Below are 25026 nucleotides of genomic sequence, written 5' to 3'. Positions count from 1 at the left end.
CTACAACTGAAATGTGTGTGTAAGATTTCAAGAAGCCTGCACTCCTTGCAAAAATACTAACTTTGAGGTTTCTATATGCATTTTTTCATGCTAGAATAGAACTTCCGTTTTTCGATGTCCTTGGAAGTGAACGTTATTCTAATAATGTAATCTTTACCAGGGGTTGAACAAAGAGCTTTGTCTAAAATTTGAAACAATCGTTAAAATAAACCCTCATTGAATCTAATTCAGTGGCTCTTACTGAACAGCTATGCCAGAAAATTTGTGTATATTTATTCCTTAAAAGTATAATATTTAGTGTGCTTAAACGCAGATGTTAACGAGGAGCTTCCAGCTAGAAGAAAACGCAATTCTTCCAACCGTGAAGATGGGGAGAAGACTTTTGTAGCACAAATGACTGTATTTGATAAAAACAGGTAATACTTTTTAAAAAGAGACTTCTCCCAAGGCATGTATTGCATTTTCTGCGTGAATTTCATTTTAATCTTTTAAATATCTTCTGTAAAATAAATCCTAATTTTAGAGATTCATGTTTCCCAAAATGGCATTGAGAAATTCTTTGTCATGGCTAGAGATGTGAAATTTTGAAGCAACAGGAGGAAATCAGAAATTTTGGGGGAAATGAAAAAAATGCAAGATTTACTTTTAAACCGCCTTTACAAGTCAACCATCAATTTAGAAGCATAAAATGTATTGTGTGTGAATTGGTTAGCCATAAAATTATCATGTTTGGTGTATTAAAAACACAATTCATTTAAACAAATGAGCAAATTTCCTTTTTTAATTTTTTGCTACAAATGAGCTACTATAAGAAGCCACCACATTTTTTATTTGCACCAATTTATGAGGAACAAGAAAAAAATAAATAAAAGAAACCACTGGCATTATAGTAAAACAAAGAAGAATGTTAAGTATTCCAGAAACTGTTTCCTCCAGTACATAACCTTACATAAAAGTCTTCCTCTCGCATAGTTTTTAGAAATCATTTAGGGGGAATAAATATATTGTTCTGAACATTTTATTCCTCTCCCCAGTTTTTCTCTCTCTCCACACCCCCAGCCTTCACATTTTTAGTAGTGGCATAGTAAAAAGAATTGCCTGAAACATGCCTACTGCCCCATCTCTATTTAAAATGCAAGCTGCTCACGTGTACATAATAGTATCAAAATAGTGTCAATAAATAAACCCCACACATTTCTGAGGTCTGTGTTTGTTTTAAAACATGTGACTGCTGGGGTCCTGATCTGGTGGAATGCTCAAAATATTATGGAAAAGGGTAGAGCTTTCATCCTTCAAGTGGGCTGTGCTATTGTGATTAAACTCCTGAATTTATACATTTTTCACATGCAAACAAAAGTTACAAACTTGCAGCTTTAAGTTCCTGGTTAAACTATAAGTAGCTGCCTTTCACTGTCTTTGTACTCTCCTTTCATGGATTATATTGGAACTTGATGTCTAGAATTCATGTGCCATCATCATAGTTGTTTTTTTTAAATAATATTTTATTAAGATTTTCACAAAATAACAATGAAAACAAACAAAAAAGAGAAAAAGAAAAAATACAAAAAAATACAAAAAATAATAACAATTAAAAAGCAATTCCATCTTTCAGAACCTATCTTACGTTAGCTTGTTTCTCGGACTTCCCCACACCTCCCCCCTTTGTATTCCATTTCAATTCTTTGTTCAGCAAATCCTTTTCCTCTTTACCTTTATCTTAATTTTGGTCTTAATATTTTTAACTTTACCTTTCCCTCTATTAACATTCCATTTTTTCCTAGTCTTTCAAACATTATTGCTAAAAACCCCTTAGCCTCAATCCAACATCATTCCATCATTCATTAATTTTACATTGTTTCTGTAGATAATCTTTAAATTTCTTCCAATCTTCTTCCACCAACTCTTCTCCCTGGTCTCGGATTCTGCCGGTCATTTCTGCTAATTCCATATAGTCCATCACTTTCACCTGCCATTCTTCCAGAGTGGGTAATTCTTGTGTCTTCCAATACTTCGCGATGAGTATTCTTGCTGCTGTTGTAGCATACATAAAAAAAGTTCTGTCTTTCTTTAACACCAATTGGCCAACCATGCCCAGGAGAAAGGCCTCTGGTTTCTTCTGGAAGGTATATTTAAATACCTTTTTCATTTCATTATAGGTCATCTCCCAGAAAGCCTTAATCCTTGGGCACGTCCACCAAAGGTGAAAAAAAGTGCCTTCAGTTTCTTTACATTTCCAGCATTTATTATCGGGCAAGAGATAGATTTTTGCTAGCTTGACTGGTGTCATGTACCACCTGTATATCATTTTCATAATATTCTCTCTTAAGGCATTACATGCCGTAAACATCATACCTGTGGTCCATAACTGTTCCCAATCAGCCATCATAATATTATGACCAACATCTTGTGCCCATTTAATCATAGCAGATTTTACCGTTTCATCCTGAGTGTTCCATTTCAACAGCAGATTATACATTTTTGACAAAGTCTTAGTTTTGGATTCTAGTAATTCTGTTTCCAATTTTGATTTTTCCACCTGGAAGCCAATTTTCTTGTCCAATTTGTATGACTCCATTATCTGATAATAATGAAGCCAATCTCGCACTTTATTTTTTAACTTCTCAAAGCTCTGCAATTTCAATTTGTCTCCTTCTTGTTCCAAGATTTCCCAATATTTCGGCCATTTGGCCTCCATATTGAGCTTTTTCAAGGCCTTCGCTTCCATCGGTGACAACCACCTTTGGGTTTTATTTTTGAGTAGGTCTTTATACCTTATCCAAACATTGAACAATACTTTCCTGACAATATGGTTTTTAAACATTCTGTGCACATTCTGTGCACCATCATCATAGTTTTTAAGGGCTTCCTGTGGTGGGTTTAACTAGGTATTTGCTACTTAAGTAATAAATTCCATTGGATGAACAAGTGCAGCTGCTGTTCTAATGAAACTATACACCTTATTGTCATGCTGCTAATTTTCCGGGAGGGGGGGTGGAATAAATAGATTAGGAATATTTGTGTTCGGTTGTTATGTACGTTGGACTATTGAGAGAACTGGCGGATTCACAGAAGCCCTTGCTCAGGTATGCTTTGGGGTAGGTATGTGACATGGAACTGCAATAGGATGGGGAACTTCTGTCTTCCACTGCCTCCTGCAGTTTGATCAGACTCATGTTTGTAGCTTCAAAGACACTGTCCAACCATCTCGTCCTCTGTCATCCCCTTCTCCTTGTGCCCTCCATCTTTCCCAACATCAGGGTCTTTTCCAGGGAGTCTTCTCTTCTCATGAGGTGGCCAAAGTATTGCAGCCTCAGCTTCAGCATCTGTCCTTCTAATGAGCACTCAGGGCTGATTTCCTTAAGAAAGGATAGGTTTGATCTTCTTGCAGTCCATGGGATTCACCATAATCCAAAAGCATCAATTCTTCGGCGATCAGTCTTCTTTATGGTCCAACTCTCACTTCCATACATCACTACTGGGAAAACCATGGCTTTTACTATACGGACCTTTGTAGGCAAGGTGATGTCTCTACTTTTTAAGATGCTGTCTAGGTTTGTCATTGCTTTCCTCCCAAGAAGCAGGCGTCTCTTAATTTTGTGGCTGCTGTCACCATCTGCAGTGATCATGGAGCCCAAGAAAGTAAAATCTCTCACTGCCTCCATTTCTTCCCCTTCTGTTTGCCAGGAGGTGATGGGACCAGTGGCCATGATCTTCGTTTTTTTGATGTTGAGCTTCAGACCATATTTTGCGCTCTCCTCTTTCACCCTCAATAAAAGGTTCTTTAATTCCTCCTCACTTTCTGCCATCAAGGTTGTGTCATCTGCATATCTGAGGTTGTTGATATTTCTTCCAGCAATCTTAATTCCGGCTTGGGATTCATCCAGCCCAGTCTTTCGCATGATGATGTGGATGATGGATTCATGCAAATTAACATGACTTGTTATTGAATACCAGCTAATGAAGTTAATTTCTCTTTACATATATTTTGCGCAACAGACGACTGCAGCTTCTTGATGGGGAATATGAAGTAGCCATGCAAGAAATGGAAGAGTGCCCTGTCAGCAAGAAAAGAGCAACATGGGAGACAATACTGGATGGGAAGGTTTGTGCCACTGGTATTTGCCAAAAAGTCTTCTTGAAAAGTGTATATAAAATGAGGAGCTTCAAAACACTTAAGGACCTTGAAAATAGTGATGCTTCTTGAAAGCTGTAGAACCGAAGCCTTGAAGCGAAGTAGACTATTTAATTAACAAAATTTATTTACCTTGGTTTACAACCATAATCCGTTGTGGAGGTCCATTTGTAAACCAAAGCAGGTTGTAATCTAAGGCACGCTTTCGCCAATGGGGCCTCCCCCAAAAAAATTGTTTGTAAGAAAATGGGTTGTAATCCCCCCAAAAAAGGTTGCAAACACACACTTCCGGTTTTGATGTGTTAGTAATCCAAAATGTATGCAAACCAAGACGTATGCAAACCAAGGTACCACTGTACTGTTTAACTGTAATAAAACCTCAAAGCTGTTTACAAAAAAAACAAAAAACAAACACCCCACAAGTCATTAAATTTATCAGTAAAAAGAGTTAAAAACTGGTACTTTAAAAATAAACATGAAATCAACAGTAAGCTAAAAACAGATTAAAGGCATAAAACATCTGTACTTCTGGATACGCTTGCTGTTTTTTGCAAGCGCCGAAAAGGTGCCTGATGTCAGTAGCTGGCGGTGGCATCTGTAACGGTCCCAATTTGAAGCTCCTTTGAAAATCTCTCAAAGCAATATATTTTTGTTTCAGAGGTTACCTCCATTTGAAACATTTTCTCAGGGACCCACACTTCAGTTTACCCTACGATGGTCAGGAGAGGCAAACGACAAGCCGACAACTCCTACTGCGAAGCCGCTTTCAACACGGAATTCGGAGAGCTTCCCTCAAGAAAACAAGCCCAGCTCTGTGAAACCTACACAGACTATAGGTAAGGAAGTGTTGGCATACAGATAGTGCTGCTTGCATACATTGGATTTTGTTTTCTTTCGTTGCCTAGTTCTGAACACTGTTCTAATGCGTTTCATGCGTACGCTTCAATTGAGATTTCTGCATTCCAGGGGGTTCGACCAGATGATCCTTGGGAGTCGATTCCAACTCTACAATTTTGTGATTCTATTACTAGTCTAGGGACGCGGGTGGTGCTGTGGGTTAAACCACAGAGCATAGGACTTGCTGATCAGAAGGTCAGCGGTTCAAATCCCCGCGACGGGGTGAGCTCCCATTGCTTGGTCCCTGCTCCTGTCAACCTAGCAGTTCGAAAGCACACCAGTTCAAGTAGATAAATAGGTATTGCTCTGGTGGGAAGGAAATTGGCGTTTCCATGCGCTGCTCTGGTTCGCCAGAAGCGGCTTAGTCATGCTGGCCACATGACCCGGAAGCTGTACACCGGCTCCCATGGCCAATAAAGCGAGATGAGCGCCGCAACCCCAGAGTTGGCCACGACTGGACCTAATGGTCAGCGGACCATTTACCTTTATTACTAGTCTAGAATCAAGAGAAATATATATGTTTATGGGGATTTGTCTAAAGTTGGGTAGGATTAACGTGTACAATGCTTAAATGTCTTTATCTGGTGGAAATCTCTCTTTGGAAATCTATGGGAAATTGATCCTGTTGTGTCAGAGCTCAGGATGTGCTTGTTTGCTTCCTAGCTGGCTGCGCAAGAGAGAGTCTTTCAGTCGGGTGCTGGTCCAACTGCACTGTTTTGGATTTGTTCCTGAACCCAATTCAGTATGACCATGTTGACCTTTAAAGCCCTTAACGTTTGCATCCTGCATACCTTTGGGAACACCTGCTTCTATACTTGCCTCATCACACTGTGAGATCAGCAACTGAAATTCTGCATGTACCCCATCCCTTTTGTTGGTGTGATCTGTAAGAGTTTACTTTCCCCCATCATGGTATCCTCTTAGGAATTTCTATGCCTAGGGAACTCCAGTCGGTCCCTTCTTTATATAACGTCATTGCCCATTATTGCAGTTTCCTTATTTTCTAGACTGTGTTCTGCTGCTGACTGTGACCTCAATTTATGTTGTTTTAAGTCTATTGTGTTAATAGCTTTTTTTCCTACTTACATTTATATTTCTATGCTGTTTTTTTAATGTTTACATGAGTTGGATATGTTCAGTATGGAATAGATAAAAAGTTGTTGGCGAATGCTCTTGTTACCTGTTTTTATGAAGCTTATAAACGCACAGTATATCTTGGGTGGGGTTGGGGAGGAGAACCTGAGAAGGAAGAGGGGAATTGCCAAAAGTCAGACGAAAGCAACCCCGTCCCTCCATAAGCGGAGCTCCACTCCCTAATGAGCCCTGCACTTAAATCTGCAGCTTGTTTGTGGTTGCTTTTATTTCTATCTAGGTTGATTAATTTTGTAAGAGTTTCCATTTTCATCTATAGCAGTTCATATGTGATAGAAGAAACGAAGTTTTCTGATAAATACAAAAGATGTTTAGGGTGAATTGGGCTCATTTTGGTTTTTGGAATATGGTTTTGTACAGCAGTACAGTGGTACCTTGGGTTAAGTACTTAATTCGTTCCGGAGGTCCGTACTTAACCTGAAACTGTTCTTAACCTGAAGCACCACTTTAGCTAATGGGGCCTCCCGCTGCTGCTGCACCGCCACTTCGCAATTTCTGTTCTCATCCTGAAGCAAAGTTCTTAACCTGAGGTACTATTTTTGGGTTAGCGGCATCTGTAACCTGAAGCGTCTGTAACCTGAGGTACCACTGTACAAAAACCAACTGAATGTGGTTTTTAAAATGATGCAATATGAACATCTGAGCTTGTCAAAACAAAAATGTCCTCAATTATTTCCAGAAAGTACAAATAATGGATGCTTTACATTTCCAAGCACAATTCAAAGTGTTGGTGCTGAGCTTTAAAGCCCTAAACGGCCTCGGTCCAGTATACCTGAAGGAGCGTCTCAGCCCCATCATTATGCTCGGACACTGAGGTCCAGTGCCGAGGGCCTTCTGGCGGTTCCCTCACTGTGAGAAGTGAGGTTACAGGGAACCAGGCAGAGGGCCTTCTTGGTAGTGGCACCCGCCCTGTGGAATGCCCTCCCACCAGATGTCAAAGAGAAAAACAACTACTAGACTTTTAGAAGACATCTGAAGGCAGTCCTGTGTAGGGAAGCTTTTAATGTTTAACAGACCATTGTATTTTAATATTTTGTTGGAAGCCGCCCAGAGTGGCTGGGGAAACCCAGCCAGATACACGGGGTATAAATAATAAATTGTTGTTGTTGTTGTATCTCAACAGAAATGCTGTTCCATAGAATGGGGGCTGCCAGTTGTTAAAATAACTGGGGGCAGTCGACACACACTCTGACAATTATAACAATTAGAAATGATATTAAACATCAGTGCAGGCAACCTCTCCTAACCATTGAGTACTCCCACCTCACGCAAACAAGCACATTGTTCTTACAGATTTTAACAGTGCTATCTGTTAGCAAATTCCAGTGAAGAGAAACCCTAGCTAATATTAAGCAGAATCAGGCTAACAGAAGGCAAGCAAGCATCTCAGTAATGGTTAAAAGATCATGACCTGTATTAGAAGTGTATGTCAAAATAACAACAAAATGTGGTTGCTGAGGTTTTCTCATTCTGCCAGATGAAATTTTGCGTAGTTCACCTTTCAACAAGGTACAGAAGGTAAAACATCGTATTTTTGAGCTCTCCAAAGGTGGTAAGCACATCACATGGTGGGTTATGCTGCCCTCTAGTGCCATAAGACTGGAATCACATGGTTAGCTACTTAGGGTACTTTCCTTCTCCTCTTGACCAGTCCTTTCCCTGTCTTGACTAAGGTTGCCAGACGTCCCCATTTCCTGGGACAGTCCCCAGTTTTACAAATTAGTCCCTATACACAATCCTATCATTCCTACTGAAGTTGAAAAGTGTCCCTGGATTCATTGAAAAAAACCTGGCAACCTTCGTCTTGACTCAGAGCAGGGGTTTGTGTGTGTGTGTGTGTGTGTGTGTGTGTGTGTGTAATGGGCAAAGAGCTCTGTTTTCTGTCGTCTCACAAGAGGACAGTATAACCACCCATGTCACCTTTTAGGTAAGAACCATTCTTAGTGTCATGGTATTGGATATATTGAATGAATGAGTGAATTGATTTATTTCGGTCACTGGCCAGAATGAATTGGATATATTGTTCTTATACCTGCAAAGAATCAATGTGTGGATCTTGAAGACCTTTAGTGCTGTCTTTAGCTGTACGACTCTTAAGCCAGCGCCGAATTTAGGGCAGTGCAAGCAGTTCCCTCACACAAGGTGCCAAAGCAAGGGGGTTCAAATTAATAATATTGAGAATATCCATTAAAAAGCAACTGTACTGCTTCCAGTTCCTGTCATCAGCATGTAGCAGTGGCACAGGTACGGGGAAGATTTAGATGCAGAGCAGTTTTCACTCCAAAAAAGATTGGTGGGAAAAGTGAAATTGATGTGAGAATTTTAGTGGTGGCAGTATTATAATGTATGAAGCATCGTTTGCCTTGTATTTCTGAGGGTGGAAATACTTTTTTCTTCTTATCAAAAGGTTCTTGAAAATCATGGTATGCTGCCATGCTGGTGGGTGAAAAGGAGTGGTCTACCGTGAGGAATTATAATAAAGGTGTTTTTTTTTGTTCAGCCAATTGTTAAAAAGTTCATACACTGACTAGGTTCTTGTGTGATTTAGTAGATGGTGTGTTAGACATAGCTGCTCAGCCATGAAGGTTGTGGATAGCTTTAGGCAAGCGTTTAAAATCATAGAATGGGATAATAAGCTTCATGGAAGGAAGGGCTGATACAAATGTAGTATAGGCTTGGAGTCTGTGTTTGCAAGATTAACATAATTATTTTCCAAGAACAAATCTAGGTAGTATGTCAAGTAGGGGTGATTGCGTACACGCTTGTCTAATACAAAGGTATATAAGTGGAATGATTATTTTAATACATTCATTCATTTATTCATTTATTTATTTCCTGCTATATTTTTTATAAATGCATTCCAATTGTCAGTGTATTTGTCCATACACAGTTAATGTCTGCATTCGAAATGTCCATACACAGTCTATCAGCAATCCATTCATATGTTACAAGAGGTTCTTTTTGTTTTCTTCTTCTTTTGTACTTTTTATGCACTAAAAAGTGGAAGGAAGAGAGGTTGAAGCTAGTGCTAAAAGCATGCTATGCTCTCCTACTTGTCTTAATTAGGAGCCCTGTCTTGTGTTCTGAAATGTGTGTATTATTCAATGAGACCACTCAATTCCCTTTTGCTAAGCAGCTACTTATAACAAAATGGGGGCACTTTACCGTATTTTTCGCTGTATTGGACGCAGTTTTTCCCCTCCAAAAATTGAGGGGAAATGTGTGTGCATCCTATGGAGCGAATGCAGGCTTGTGCCATAGCCGCGTGCAACCTCTCTGGCAGGGAGAGGCTGCACGGGGCTATGGCTTCTTTAGCCCTGTGCAACCCCTCCGGCAAGGAGAGGCTGCACGGGGCTAAAGGGGAAGCCAAAACAGCGAGCAGGATCCATCCCACTCGCTGCCTCGTCTTCTTCCATAGCTGCGCGCAACCCCTCCGCAAGGAGAGGCTGCACGGGGCTAAAGGGGAAGCCAAAACAGCGAGCAGGTTCCATCCCACTCGCTGCCTTGCCTTCTTCCACAGCTGCGTGCAACCCCTCTGGCAAGGAGAGGCTGCACGGGGCTAAAGGGGAAGCCAAAACAGCGAGCAGGATCCATCCCACTCGCTGCCTTGCCTTCTTCCATAGCTGCGCGTTGCAACCTCCCCGGCAGGGAGAGGCTGCACGGGGCTATGGCTTCTTTAGCCCTGCGCAGCGTCTCCCGGCACGGAGAGGCTGCACGGGGCTAAAGGGGAAGCCAAAACAGTGAGCGGGATCCATCCCGCTTGCTGCCTTGGCTTGTTCCATAGCTGCACACAACCCCTCTGGCAGGGAGAGGTTGTGTGCAGCCTGTACGCTGCTCTTTGGGGCTGGGGGGGGAATATTTTTTTCTTGATTTCCCCCCCTAAAAACTGGATGCGCCCTATGGTCCGGTGCGCCCTATGGTGCGAAAAATACGGTACTTACAAAACATTGAGTCCTGTACAGGTTTGTTTTGAACAGTAGTACAGTTAGTGACATCCGTGTTCTTTTGCAGCTGTAAAAGAATCTTTGCCGCCAGACCTGCAAGCAAGAAAAGAAAGGGATGTTTCAAATGAGCCTCGACAGAAACTGAGAATATTTTATCAGGTATTGAAAAATCTAATATTTGAGACGGTGCATGATTAGACCTGACCATTAGCAAGTACTGCTTCCCATCTGCGTAGTAGAAAAAGAGGAGACAACTTTATACTAATAACAAGCTCTTGTTTTTGCCAGTTCCTGTATAATAACAATACAAGGCAGCAGACTGAAGCTAGAGATGACTTGCATTGCCCGTGGTGCACCCTGAACTGCCGTAAACTTTACAGCTTACTCAAACATCTCAAGCTTTGTCACAGCCGGTTTATTTTCAATTATGTGGTAAGTATTTTTCCTTGTATCTCTGTAACACCTCTGGTGCGGAGGGAATCCAGTTGCTGCTCCTATGCTCACACAAGGACTCTTGATCCACTAACAAGACGAAGGGAGATGGCACCCTGGAAGATCAGCTCTAGAGGGTTGGGGGATCCTCCATAATACAGTCCGCTTACGTATGCCTCTGGTTACGTAAACTTCGGGATGTGAACGTGGCAAACCTGGAAGTGTTTTTCTGGGTTTCGCCGCATGCGCAGAAGTGCTAAACCGCGTGCATGCGAAGAAGCGGTCCTCTGGTTGCGAATTCCTTGGGATGTGGCCGGACCTCCAGAATGGATCCCATTCGCAACCGGAGGTACCATTGTAGGGTAGAATTATGCATTGGGGGGGGGGGGTGCAGGGGAAATGGAATTTGGGGAAATAGCCTCCCCACTAGTTTCATTGGCAGTTGTTTTCACTGGGTCAAAAGCACTTCTGTGAGCACAAGGGCAGCGGTTGATATTATTACCTTGGCAGAGGACTGCTCTTGGTATGATACAGAGTCAGAAGGTCAAGTGAAACAAATTTGATACTTTCAAGGCAGAGTGACAAAAGTGCAGCTACAATAACTATCATAAATAACATGCCCGAAAGCAGACTAACAGTGGTTGAGACTTGGTTTCCCAGACATTGTGTGATAGGACTGGAAAATGTTATTTTAAATTTGGTTAACGCTGCTGTGTTCAGGGGCTTTAGCCAGAGTAAGAGATGTGTCAAGGAAAGCAGAGTTTTCACGTCGCAGAAGGAATGGGTGGTTGCAATTAACACTTACGATGCTAAATATTTATTTATTACAGTATCATCCCAAAGGTGCTAGGATAGATGTTTCCATCAATGAGTGTTATGATGGCTCATATGCAGGAAATCCTCAGGATATTCATCGCCAGCCTGGGTTTGCATTCAGCCGTAATGGGCCAGTCAAGCGAACACCAATTACTCACATTCTTGTATGCAGGTTGGTAGGAAACCGTGTTCTGCAGATATCTGCAACTGTTTGCATTCCCTGTCTGTAAGATCTTATTTATCTGTTTATATAGCTATCTCTCTGTTAAAATGTTTCTGTACTGCCTGCTGCTGAAAATCTTAAAGCGACTTACAGCAGTTTTATTACTGTAAGTTCTCGATCTCCATGTTTTCTTCCCACTTCCTCAGTGGATATTAAAAATTGCCCTCCTCTTTGTAGGACATGCATATTATAGTGGTGCACAATAGTACATCCATTTAACTTCATTGGTATATGTGCTGCTTGTTAAATAAAGCCAGTGGTGGGGATTGATCAAAGTAGAGTACATAAATTCAGCAACAAACCTAAACATAACTTTAATTTAGGACCGTCAACTGAGGAACTTTTATTATGCCTACCTTTTGAAACATTTGGACTTTAACCATGGCCGCTGTGCTTCTCTCCAGTCCTGCTGCTGCCATGCTAAGCCATGGTTTGGTTTAGCATTACATCTCATTGTTTGGCTCCCCAAACAAATGTAACACTAAGCCCAAACCATGGGTTAGCTCGCAGGAGTGTAGCAGGAGCAGCGTAAGAGCACAATGACTGCTGTTTTTTCACCGCATTAGCATTCCTGCTGCTTCGTACTAAGCCATAGTTTGGTTCAGTGTTACATGTGTCCATAGCCACTGTGACAAATGAAAATGTGGAAGCCTGCTTTGACACACTGAAGAAATTCCATTAATAAGCATTACCCCCCACTGAAAGTAAAGGCCATCCTTAATACTTTGCTATTCCTGCAATGCCACAGCCTCAAAAAATGAAATAGTCTGCTCTTCTTTCACAGCTCTGCTGATTCCAATTGGTCTCCCCTGATCACTTGGTTCTTCTACCAAGCAAAACCTATTAAAGCTTGCAGGCCTAACAAAAATTGGCTTAATTTATAGCATCCGATCTAAATCTTCCTATTTTCTAGTAACTTTGGACGCAGTCCTAACCCCACTTGTGTGTAAGCCCCAGTGCATTCAGTAGCATAGACAAGGTTAGGATTGTGCTGTTACTAATGTTGCTGTAGTGATCAGAATGTTACTCCCATAGCTATAGAAGTCAGAAAATTAAACAAAGCTCTTTATTCTTACTCTGCGGTACCCAGCTAGTTTGGTTGCTAGGACATTGTCTGTGATACTCACCACTTATCAGAGGTTGATTTTTAGTCAGGCTCAGATAATTCGTTAGTGACATGCTATGCAGAGGCAGAAACCTGTCAAAACAGACTATTTTGGGTTCTTGAAATAGTTGGAAATATGCAGCAAAGACACTCCATATTGCTAGCCATTGTATATGTTTCCATTTCCCCCCTACAAATGCAGCAAAGTGTCTTGTGGCACCTTAAAGGTTACCCATATAAAACTTTTGGTTGTTTTTTCTGCAAGAAACTAACATGGCTACCCCTCTGGCCTTCTTTTCGTGGATGTGGTTAAGGTCTTGGTAAATTGCAGATGGGCAGCAACTCTAGGATCATAGAATAGCCCTGATCTGACTGAAAAGTGAGCTTTGTAGGTATCATCTGTTCTATACGTTGCAGATATATGGCTGCCAGGCTTTTAGGTACCTGCTACAAACCATACATACTATTTTTTTCCTCTTCTACGTGCATCTTTTTTTTTTTTTTTTTCCAGACCAAAGCGTACAAAAGCCAGCATGTCTGAATTCCTTGAATCTGAAGATGGAGAAGTGGAACAGCAAAGAACATACAGCAGTGGACACAATCGGTTATACTTCCACAGTGATACATGCTTACCTCTCCGTCCACAAGAAATGGAAGTTGACAGTGAAGATGAAAAGGACCCTGAGTGGCTAAGGGAGAAAACTATCACGGTAACTTTGTCCGACAGCAGATAGTTCTTCTTTTGCTGAGCGATATTCCTGCTTTCCATGGGACAAACCTACATACTGTGTTTCCCACTTTGCATTCTTGGAAAAGGCACATTGCGATACTATGTCTTAATCCAGGCTTCCTCAACCTCGGCCCTCCAGATGTTTTGAGACTACAATTCCCAGCATCCCTGACCACTGGTCCTGCTAGCTAGGGATCATGGGAGTTGTAGGCCAAAAACATTTGGAGGGCCGAGGTTGAGGAAGCCATCTATTAACACAATTAGTTTTTATGGGGTGGTGAAATATTGGATGTGGGCAATAGACGAGCTTGGTGATAAAACGGGACCAAATTGATGGTTGTGACTAGCTTGCATACTTTGCCAAACTTTTATTAGGCATTACAAGTATTGGCCATCATAAATCATCCATGTTTCATTGGGATTTCTTCCCGCTAAATAGAAAGTTGTGATTGTCAGAGGCAGTTAAAATTACATGCACACACATTTTTGTGCTAAAAACATTTTGGAATTGCCGGATACCGAATGTCTGCTAGAAGCTACGTAACAGAATATTACGACTTGGACAATACTAGACTATTCAGTAATGGCCTAGGACTCTAGTTTGGCAAGGAAGATTTAATAATAATAATAATAATAATAATAATAATAATAATAATAATAATAATAATAATATATTTTTATTTATACCCCGCCCTCCCCAGCCAAGGCCGGGCTCAGAGCGGCTTACAAGCAATAATAAAAACAAGATGAATGATTACAACTTAAAAACAAAAGTAAAATACAACCTTAAAATAATGGAACATTAAAATATTAAAATGTAGCCTCATCACAGGAGGAGAAGGAAAAGAAAAAAGAAAGAGAGGGAGGGAGGGAATCAAATTGGCTCCAAGCCAAAGGCCAGGCGGAACAACTCTGCCTCACAGGCCCTGCGGAAAGAAATCAGATCCTGCAGGGCCCTGGTCTCATGAGGCAGAGCGTTCCACCAGGCCGGAGCCAGAGTTGAAAAGGCCCTGGCTCTGGTTGAAGCCAATCTAACTTCCTTAGGGCCCGGGACCACTAGGGTGTTGCAATTTATGGACCTTGAGGCTCTCCATGGGGCATACCACGGAGTGACCTCTAACGTCACATGAGCAGGCTTTGATTTCCTCTCCTCGCCCTTGCAACTCCCACACACCCCTCCCCAAATCTGCATTGGTGTGACCCCCAACTCTCCAGAGCAGGGTTGTTTGGGAGTGCGGTAGGAGGAAAAGGAATCCCACCTGCTTTGTCCATTCCTTTGGCAGACTGACATTCTTGGATGCCACACAAATAATCGTAATACAAAACATTGTGGACTGTTCAGGAAACTGAAGTTAGGCATGGCAATCCTCATTTGTCATAACCCATTTTAGGCTCATGAAAGAACCTGTTCTTTTTCTTATTACTGCTCTAATTTCAGCTTTAGAAACAAAATGCTCATAACAATCACAAAATCTGAAAATACATTTCTTCAGATAGCAACTTAATATTTTAACCTATACATTGATCATTTAAATACAACAGTTATTTTAAATCTCTATATATTCCATCTCTATAAACACCTGCTTAGAATTCCATTAATTTGATCTAATTTCTGCTTAAAATTAGATTACTTTTACATTTTTTTTTGAAGTTTCAAAATAATTCATTTTACAGACTTCTTTTTTATTCTCTATTCTTTAATCCAGCAGGTTAACTTTGCCAACTTGATCATTTTTAACATTTAAACGTCTAATCATTTTTGGACTTCTTCCTTTCAATTAGTATTTTGTCTGCCACCAATAAAAACCCACAAAATCTAGTTCTTCTGTTTCTTCCAAAAATCCTAATAAAATTATTTAAAGTAAAATTATTTAAAAGTTCTGAAGAAATATTTACCTCCATTACAGCCTTAATTTTCCTTAATTCACCTCCATAATGTTGGTATCGCAGGACCACACCACCAAATAATGTAACATCCCTGCTTTTTGACAGCATTCAGCTTTCTGTTCCTGTTTCATCCTTTTGATTTGACATGAAGTGATATCTAACAATTATTTTAAATGAAACCTCCAATTCAAATAATGTGTAAACTGAAGTGAAAGAGCCTTTGCATCAACCTACTGAAGGGATTTAATAGACTTTCCCCTCTCATTTCTCTCTGCCATTGCGCAAAACCCCCCAAATATTCTCTGTTAGTGTAAACACTTAGATGCGAGCACAAGGCACGTTCCCTATACAGTGGTACCTCGGGTTACCTACTTAATTCGTTCCGGAGGTCCGTTCTTAACCTGAAACTGTTCTTAACCTGAAGCACCACTTTAGCTAATGGGGCCTCCTGCTGCCACCGCATCGCCAGAGCACGATTTCTGTTCTTATCCTGAAGCAAAGTTCTTAACCTGAAGCACTATTTCTGGGTTAGCGGAGTCTGTAACCTGAAGCGTATGTAACCCAAGGTACCATTGTATTCCCCCTTCCCCTCCCAAAATACATTAACAGTTATCTCTTCACTTTCTTCCAAAAGTAACTTCAGGGACATTTGTAGCAAAACTGTGTGCCTTTCCCCAGCTCTTGCTGCTTAGTTCTGGCTGTGTGGAATTGTACTGACTATGCAAAGCAATTATGACAATAATAAGCAGATGATGGGGAAAACAAGCCAAGCAATGCCTGACTTAAATAGATGCATGCTAATGATCTTTAAATGGTTGTCTCACTGCAGCAAATTGAAGAGTTTTCAGATGTGAATGAAGGAGAAAAAGAAGTGATGAAATTATGGAATCTACACGTTATGAAGCACGGGTGCGTACTTAGAACTTCAATTTTATAAATTTATGAAAACTGATTAGATTACAATTAAAAATAAAACAACAACCCTGAAATGCTTTTAAGCCTTTCACATATCTGTTATTTTAATGTGTTTTTTTATTGTGTGAACTACTGAGCATTTAAAAAACCCTATGTAGGAATTGTGGAGAAGCAAGTTATACATGACAGCATGTCTGAGCAGGATTTTGATATTGTAGGCATCTTTGGGCACCCAAATCTGTAATAATGCCTTGCGTCATTTTTTTATGTTACAGGTTTATTGCAGACAATCAAATGAATCATGCCTGTATGCTGTTTGTTGAAAATTATGGACACAAAATAATTAAGAAGAACTTGTGTCAAAACTTCATGCTTCACCTAGTCAGCATGCATGACTTTAACCTTATAAGCATAATGTCCATAGACAAAGCTGTTACTAAGCTTCGAGAAATGCAGCAGAAATTGGAAAAAGGAGAGTCTACTGCTGCTACCCCAACAATGGAGGAGATTTCTGAAGAACAAACTGGAATTACCAATGGCTGCAGTGAAACTAACACTAGGGAAAGATCCTCAGAAATGGATGCCATCTCATGTATGGCAAAACAGAATAGAAAACAGAAGATCTGAAAAGAAGAGCAAAGGGGCATTCAATGCACAAACAATGAAGTGACATTTTAAGATGCATGAACTCTTATAAGGAATTTAATATGACACACAGGCTCCTAACAGGCACTGCTGGAAACAGGATTTCAACAATATGGTTCCTTTTGAGTTGATTATGCAAGTACTACATGTATATCAGTTCTAGTGGTGTAATGACAATACTCAAAGTTTGAGCATGAAGAGCAATACAATTTTTGGGAATTTTAATTATGAACTGTACTGAATTTACATAACTTGAGTATATGTAAACCAGTTTTTATATAAAGATTTTTTTTTGATAATTTTTTTTTGCATCTGTACTGGCTGTCTTTCCTACCATGGAGTTGAAAATTAGGGAAAGAGATTCGGACAGTTTATGCTTTGTACTTAGAAATTCCTTAGGTTAACTTTTTTTTGTGGCAAATAACACACCATTTAAAGTTTACCTTGATCTTATAGGTGTCAAACTACAGATTGCAAATTTCTAAACACTTTTTAAACATTCAGCTGTAACATAGCACTTCTTTGCCTCAAACCTTTTTTGGAAAAAAAAAAAACAACCACCTCTGCTTTTCTCATTACAAACACAGGGGAAGTACCATATTAATTCTGTCAGTAGTCCGAACGAATCTGCAGATAACAAGGTGTACTAGATCCAACCTTTAACCTAATCAAGCATAACTGTTGAGAGTTGTTTAATAGAATGCTTTGTTTAACACCTAGGAGATCGCTTCTCGGCCTTTTGGCTAAGAGGTCAAGTGTTAACACCTGGAGGCCATGGTAGGCAGTGCCTGGATACGTACCTATTTTGCCTATATACAGACTGTAAGATCGAAGCATGGCGTTAAATTTTTGGTTGCTAGTTTTGAAGGGGAAATGCACTGTAAAATTAGGCCAGGAAATGTGTGGCACTTCTTATGCAAGTACTCTGTGATGTATTGCATTCAATACAGATGCTAACCTGTGCAGTCTTGCACTGCTAACACATTTTATGCACATGTTTACAGATTTTCTTTTTTCCAATGGAAAGTAGCTTCACTACTGGTACAGTATCAGCTTCAAGGGTTTATTCCAGCCAGCACTGTAGTTGAGTGGCATCGCCTCATTTTTTTAAAATTCTTGAATAGTTCATTTTTTCATATTCTTTATTTATAAAGGATTGATTATGTAAATACAGGTGTTTCTAATTTTTTATTTCATTCCACCACCACAAGAAGGCAGATCCCTGTTGGTTTTTGGTTTTTGTTTGGGGTGGGGGGTGGGGGTAAGCTTTGTAATGGGTTTTTTTCCAGAAATTTATAAAACTGTAAATACTGACTTTGGTCCCTAAAGATGTGTTTAACTGTGAGACTATTTAACTAATGGTGTGGATGTGATTTGTCATCCAGTATTAAGTTCTTGGTCACAGGTTTGTGTCAATAGGAAAGAGGGAGACTGCAGCTTTCTTTAGACTTCTCGAATTTCCTGCTCTTGAGTTGTAGCAAACTCTTATTACACCTTTGAATAGCCGGTCAAGCATTTCTCTTGGGCTTTAATTTGCTAAAGCTGTGCACATATGTAAAAAAATATATTTTAGGAGAGACGTAGTTGTAGAACTATTGCTTATGTCACTTCTTAAGCAGCCGCGCTCTTAATGCTTAAAAGGAGGCTAGCATTGTTTGCACAAAAAAGTTGGTGACCCCTCCCAAAATAGTAATGAAATTACTTCTGTCCAATAAACTTTGTATGTCATGTCAATTTATAATAAAAGCTGAGAATCCCTTTGTTTCTATTTATAATAAAGATGGATTTTCTATATGTACCCTTAATGAGACTTTCAATAAATCATGTAAACTGGGTGAACATTTGAATGGTACAGTAGATATAAAAGAAGTGTTTAATGGACCTTTTTGTTTTTACATTAAATGTTTATTTGAAATTGGATTTTGTACATAAAGTTCAATAATATAAAAATCTTCTGTGGTGTGCTATTGCTTTTTTAAAGGAGCAACCAGGTAAGGGGTGTGTAGTGTGTGTGAGAGAGAGAGAGAGAGAGAGAGATTCTGACTTGGAACCAGGCATATCGAGTTTTTTAATTTGGAACAGGTATTGTGATCTGCAGCCTGATATGGACAGTTCTCTATGCATTAATTTGTGCATTATATGTTTCTTGAAATGAAGTAACTTCTGTTTATTTTCCCTTTTTACCTGCATGAAATGAGGACTGACTGTATCTCTTGAGCCTGAAATCCTTTAGTCATGGTGCATGCTCTGGTTATCTTCCACTTGCTCTACTGCAATGCGCTCTACGTGGGTTTACCTTTGAAGGTGCCTTGGAAACTATAACTAATCCAGAATGCGGCTGCTAGATTGGTGACTAAATCAAAATGGGTCAAATAAAAATTGATTCATGACACCAATTTTTTTTCTCTCCCTTTGAGTGTGCGGTATTTAAATGTCTCCAGCACTCTAAATACTAATTGGAACATGTAGGAGGCTGTTGAGATGGAGAAATATTCAAAAATGGCACCTTTTTCTTTTATGGGAGGAGAAGGAACATTGTCACAGTCCCCCACCTTAGACATATACACGCTCCAGGCAAAAGAATTAATGATGTATCAAAACCAGGCCAATTTCTGCTAAGGAAGGGCTTCTCAAGCTATTGGATGTGGTAGTCTGGCAACTCCCCTCCCCCATTGTCGGGGACAAATACCGTATCTGGTCCCTGAGGGGTCCCACCTGGTCTGGGATGTGGTGGAGTTACTGTCAAGTAGAAGCTGATGACATTCAGGCAGGCAGTGGTCTGTGGGCCACCACTTTTGAGTAGCATTGTGGTAAACCACACTGGGTGTAACCTTTCCCACTTTGTTTTTCGGGAGGATAAAAAGGAAATTAGGTGAGGAAGAATAGGGAAGCCATGTTTGCCACCTTTAGGTCTTCTGTAGAAAAGGTGGGATGAATATAGTAAGGTAAAGGTAAGGTAAAAGACCCCTAGACAGTTAAGTCCAGTCAATGACAGCTATGGGCTGTCATTCTAAAATGGCTGATCTGAAATGTCCTCAAATTAATCCATGTGCTCAAGATGACAAATTCTTTTAAAAAGTAAAGGACCCCTGGATGGTAAAGTCCAGTCAAAAGTGACTAGGGGGTGTGGCGCTCATCTCGCTTCAGGCCGAGGGAGCCGGCGTTTGTCCACAGACAGCTTTCCGGGTCATGTGGCCAGTATGACTAAACCACTTCTGGCACAATGGAACACCATGACGGACGCCAGAGCGCACAGAAATGCCGTTTACCTTGGTACCTATTTATCTACTTGCACTGGCATGCTTTCAAACTGCTAGGTTGGCAGGAGCTGGGACAGAGCAATGGGAGCTCACCCCGACGTGGGGATTCGAACCGCCGACCTTCCGATCTGCAAGCCCAAGAGGCTTAGTGGTTTAGACCACAGTGCCACCAGTGTATAGTAAGTTAATAGTAATGGAATAACACTAGTCAAGCAGATGGACAAACTTTTATTAAAAAGTCATAATACAAAGTACGTATGCTGAGGTAAATAGATACAAGTTTTATAAACACATTCCCTTCCCAACATTGTCTCCATGTTTTACCTTAACACTGTATGGGTAAAATGTCTTCCAAAGGACCAAATACTTGTAAGGTATTGTTAAAGTACAAAAATATTGCAAATGTATTGGGAACCTTCCCCTTTTACATACATTTTTCACTAGCGAAGCAGTTTATCACTGGTCAATTGCTAGGTGCCTTTAATCTCCATCAAGCCTTTTGGTCCTCGTATCCGCTTTATTGGTAAGCTTTCAAACCAATATTTTGCACAGTGCTGCTGTTCCCAAATACAACTCATTCACACATGCTCTCCCCCCCACCACAAAGGATTATCAATCCTAGGTAAACTCCCCTGCCCCCCAGTCAATGGTAGAAAGGCATTCGGGCTAAATGAAAGCACCAGAACTGGTAAAACATTTATTTATGGGGCCCTTTGCCTTTTCCTCATTTGGGAAAACAGGGTTGGAAACTACTGTTGCAGGAGTGAAGCTAAGCAACTTCAGCCACCCAGTTCTGTCTACAAGTTTTCCATGAACCAAGCACTGTATGCATGGACTTCTCAATTCCCGTCAGCCCCAGGCAGCATACCCAGCAGTCAGGAATGATGGGAGCTGTAGTCCCAACAGCATGTGGCAGGCCACAATTCCCACCATATGTGTGCCTTTGTGGAAGGCAGCACAGCCGCCTCCTGGTCAGGCACATTTACAAGCTCCAGTTCATCTATAACCCATTCTAGAGCAGCGGTTCTCAAGCTGTGGGTCCCCAGGTGTTAGACTACAACTCCCATCATCCCTGAGCTCTGGCCTTGCTAGCTAGGGGTGATGGGAGTTGTAGTCCAACAACATCTGGGGACCCACAGGTTGAGAAAGGCTGTTCGAGAGGGAGGAAGAGGATTCCCACCCTCCGGTGTATATATCTCATGTACACACACTTGACAGCTAAATGTGAATTGCGTCTTTGCCATCACATTTCTCTACGTAACAGCAGGGTGACATCCGACAGGATTGGCCTGATCATGCAACAGGATTTCCCCAATGCGCCCTCAAAATCTTATGGGAGGTTTAGGAAACAGATCTGGAGGGGAAGGCGAGTTAGCCACCTTTAACATCTCATACAGTGTTGTTGTTTGCTCCATTTCAAGTTTGCAGAGCTCTGCTTGCTTACGTTAGATTTTACTATATTGCCTAATTGTAGCTCATGCCTTAATTGTGATTCCTGCATTGCGGAGGGTTGGACTAGATGATCCTCGGGGAGGGGGGGTCCCTCCCAATTCTACGATGCCACCTGCGTTAACATGACTAAGGCAGGCTGCTTGCCTGAGTGCAAGGGAAATATACCGGCACGTGGCACAAGAGAACCCGACAAACCCCAGCTTTTTACTTTGAGGCCAAGGGAGTGTCGGGGGGGGGAGCCTTTCGCTTGCAAAATGTCAACAGCCTCGTTCCGCAGAGCTGTTGGGCTACAGAGAAGGTGGGTGAACCTTTAGACCTTTGGATGTTACTGAACTACAACTCCCATCATTCTAGGACATTGGCTACGCTTGCTATTGCTGATGGGTGTTGTCGTTAGCAACATCCCCACTAGTAATTGCCTTAAGGCTTCAGGACAAGGGAGAGGCCCTATCTTGGTGCAGGAAGGAGATATTGGCATCCTCTTAGGCTCCAGTTTAAGGGTCACTGGAGCTCTTGTGCCAGCACCCCAGGTCTTTGCATCAGCGCAGCCCTAGAGCAGCTGGGATATGCAGCAAAGTGCTTTTCTGTTTTTCATCAACAACATCTTACTTTGTTTGTCCTCAACAGGATGCTGTGGTAAGCAGCCTCTGGCTGGCACTGAACAGCTACAGTTTGTGACAGGACATGTCTGCAAGCAATACTGGTCTGTACTATATTTTAAACATGTAAAAAGGGCATTTCACGTCACTTGCATGGTTGAATTTGCCTAAACAAAGGGTGGAGGGGGGGGGGGAGAGAAACCTTTGGCCTTCCAGAAGCCACATCAGTCCCAGCAAGTATGGCCAATGACCAAGGCTAGTGGGGGTTGTAATTCAACAACATCTGGAGGGTGACACCTGGCCTAAACTATCATTAGACCAGGTGCTGTTGGGACTACAACTTCCGCCATCTCTAGCTGGCAGAAGCAATGCTCAGAGATTGTGGAAATTGTCCAAAAACAGCTGGAGACCCAAGTTTGGGAAACCCCGATTGAGTGCACAACTGTGCCACACAGCAGTTATTCCCTCTTAATATCACTACCCTGTCTATGCACTGACCTTGTTACATCAGCAAAATAATAAAATCCCTGATAGATGATGCATTTACAGACACCTTTGTCTACATGGTACCTTAACTTCAGCATCATTCATGTAGCACGCTATCCTAAGTAAGTTATTGCAGAGTTGTTCTTGGAACTCACTGATGGGTAAGAAAAGGCAAAGCAACAATGTATAAGAATGCTAGTTAATTCTGACTGCCACCTACTATAGATTCCCACCCACCCACCCACAAATGCTCAGAAGTTCTACAAAACCTCCTTACAGAATGAGTGTAGCCTAATTCTTTCAGCAGAAGGACGCTGTTGAGGTCAACCCACTGACAGCCATGTGCCAGAAGTGGCCAACACAGTCACTAGCCATATATCAGACACACCCTCCCCTTCTGCTGATTAGCAGAAAAACACGGCGGGGAGGGAGAGACAGAGATCTTTTCAATAGCATTTTTCCTGATGGGAGTACTGGGCTAGGAGAGGAACATCTCCTAGATCAGGACTTCTTCTTTTCCCTTGTAAAAAATCTCTTCCTCCTTTTGGGAGCCACCACTGCAAGAAATGGTGTGTTCCCTCTCAGAGCCTCTAGATCAGCGGTTCTCAACCTGTGGGTCCCCAGATGTTGGACTACAACTCCCATCATCCCTGAGCTCTGGCGTTGCTAGCTAGGGATGATGGGAGTTGTAGTCCAACAACATCTGGGGACTCACAGGTTGAGAACCGCTACTCTAGATCTTCCTGCAATGTTACTTTAGCCAGAGGGAAAAGAGACACTTTTCGAAGGTAACCAAAATTGCCTGATCTTAACAGGCTGCTGCCACACATGGCCTCCTGGGCAGGATCTGCCCCACAGGCTGGCCTCCCCTACTATAGAATTTCCCCTGGGAACATGTGACATCATCTTGGTAGAGGCACTTTCTGAAGCAGGAGGTAATAATAAAGCCCAAGTTAAATATCAGCCGTTCAATGGCACCCAACTGGGCACTGCATGTTCACTGTTGGAAAGCTTATCTATCTGTCCTGTACAATACTTTTGAATAAAAACCAAGGCACACAGGTAAAGAGATGAGACCGAGGTACTGCCCATGGGGAAACAAATACTTCAGCTTGCTGCAGTAAATGGGGGAGCAGGATTCAAGAAACACTAATGCCTGGTATTCGACTGACAAAAATGAAGCATTTGCTGAGTGTCTGCCCAGCAGCAGTTTACAGTACCGTACTCTGATGAATAGGATAAGCCTACAAGGAACTTTGGTCCATAAACCCTGAGCCAAAAGAACAGCACTTTAGCAAAACTGGGCTGTTCATTAAGCGTAACCACACAGGCAGGAGCGCAGCAAAAAGGTTCAACTCTGGCTTTTCCTCCCTTAAAATTAATAATAATAGTAATACAAATTTGATAGCAACAGTGAAGGCTTACTCCCCACCCCCACCCCAGATTACATAAACACACCACCAGTATTTTAAACTGTATACAGTAAATAGTTCAAGTAACGTTTATCACATCGGCAGGTTGCGTTAAGAGGGCTCCCTCCTGCACAGACTCACACCTGTGTACTCAGAGCCTGCGCTAGTTAATCGCTGTATCACCAAGTCCAACCACTGGAGGAATGATACAGTTTAAAGCAATTGGCATCGTTTCAGAGGTGGAGAAGTTAGAACACCAGCACCTTCCAGCCTGGATAGGAGAACGAACACCCAAAATAAAGAGAACCGCAGGACTGATCGAGTACCCAGTCAAAGACCACTTCCCTGTTGTTGGAGCCAATGGTCACTCTGAGTTTGAAGTTCCCCCCTTCATTATTATTATTGGAAGGGCCTAAATTCACAGCTTCTATGTCAAATGTCACAGCTGATCCTGAAGTAACCGCAGGCAACTGGTTTGTCATCTCTTTTCCGTTTACAAAGACAGCACCTGGAACAGGTAAGGCAAAAAACATTAGCTTTCATGAACTAGACATGAAAACCCAGTAAGGTCTGGACCTGTGATCTGACTATTCTATCCCCCTTTGCAGCCTTGCAAACAACTTCATAAAGGTTATTAGGGAAGCTTTTAATGTTTGATGTTTTGCAGTATTTTAATATTTTTTGGGAAGCCGCCCAAAGTGGCTGGGGAAGCCCAGCCAGATTGGGGGGGCGGGTATAAATAATAAATTATTATTATATAGTATTATATTATTAGGCCAGCAAGAAATCAGCATTAGTTAATCGGTCCAATTTTTATTCTTTCTTTCTTTCTTTTTTAAGCTTTCCATTTTATACCAATTAAAACCAAAGAAGAAGCCAAATACAGATGCCAAATTATATATATTTTTGGCATCTGTATTTGGCTCCTGCAGCCAATCG

General features: G+C 41.4%; 2 protein-coding genes across 4 annotated transcripts in view; one reads left to right on the top strand and one right to left on the bottom strand.

Annotated features, from left to right (window-relative positions):
• SUZ12 (SUZ12 polycomb repressive complex 2 subunit) overlaps positions 1–18828 on the top strand; it is a 32898-nt gene extending 14070 nt beyond the window's left edge. For all 3 annotated transcript variants that reach the window (XM_083427400.1, XM_083427402.1, XM_083427401.1), the window contains 9 exons: positions 314–416; positions 3997–4102; positions 4791–4968; positions 10193–10284; positions 10414–10557; positions 11388–11545; positions 13213–13411; positions 16148–16227; positions 16509–18828. In XM_083427400.1, coding sequence (XP_083283526.1) covers positions 314–416; positions 3997–4102; positions 4791–4968; positions 10193–10284; positions 10414–10557; positions 11388–11545; positions 13213–13411; positions 16148–16227; positions 16509–16860 — 1412 coding nt within the window. In that variant the 3' untranslated portion in view covers positions 16861–18828. The remainder of the gene's footprint in view (positions 1–313; positions 417–3996; positions 4103–4790; positions 4969–10192; positions 10285–10413; positions 10558–11387; positions 11546–13212; positions 13412–16147; positions 16228–16508) is intronic.
• A 1518-nt stretch (positions 18829–20346) lies between these two features.
• The window catches only part of CRLF3 (cytokine receptor like factor 3), a 28797-nt gene continuing 24117 nt past the window's right edge, over positions 20347–25026 (bottom strand). Inside the window, exon 8 of the mRNA XM_083427792.1 lies at positions 20347–24595. Within this exon, the coding sequence (XP_083283918.1) occupies positions 24336–24595 (260 nt within the window). The 3' untranslated portion in view covers positions 20347–24335. The remainder of the gene's footprint in view (positions 24596–25026) is intronic.

The sequence above is a fragment of the Podarcis tiliguerta genome (genome assembly GCF_965153285.1).
Source record: "Podarcis tiliguerta genome assembly, chromosome: 2".
Classification (NCBI taxonomy): domain Eukaryota; kingdom Metazoa; phylum Chordata; class Lepidosauria; order Squamata; family Lacertidae; genus Podarcis; species Podarcis tiliguerta.
Note: the sequence above shows the minus strand (reverse complement) of the source record. Positions and strands in the feature narration are given on the sequence as shown.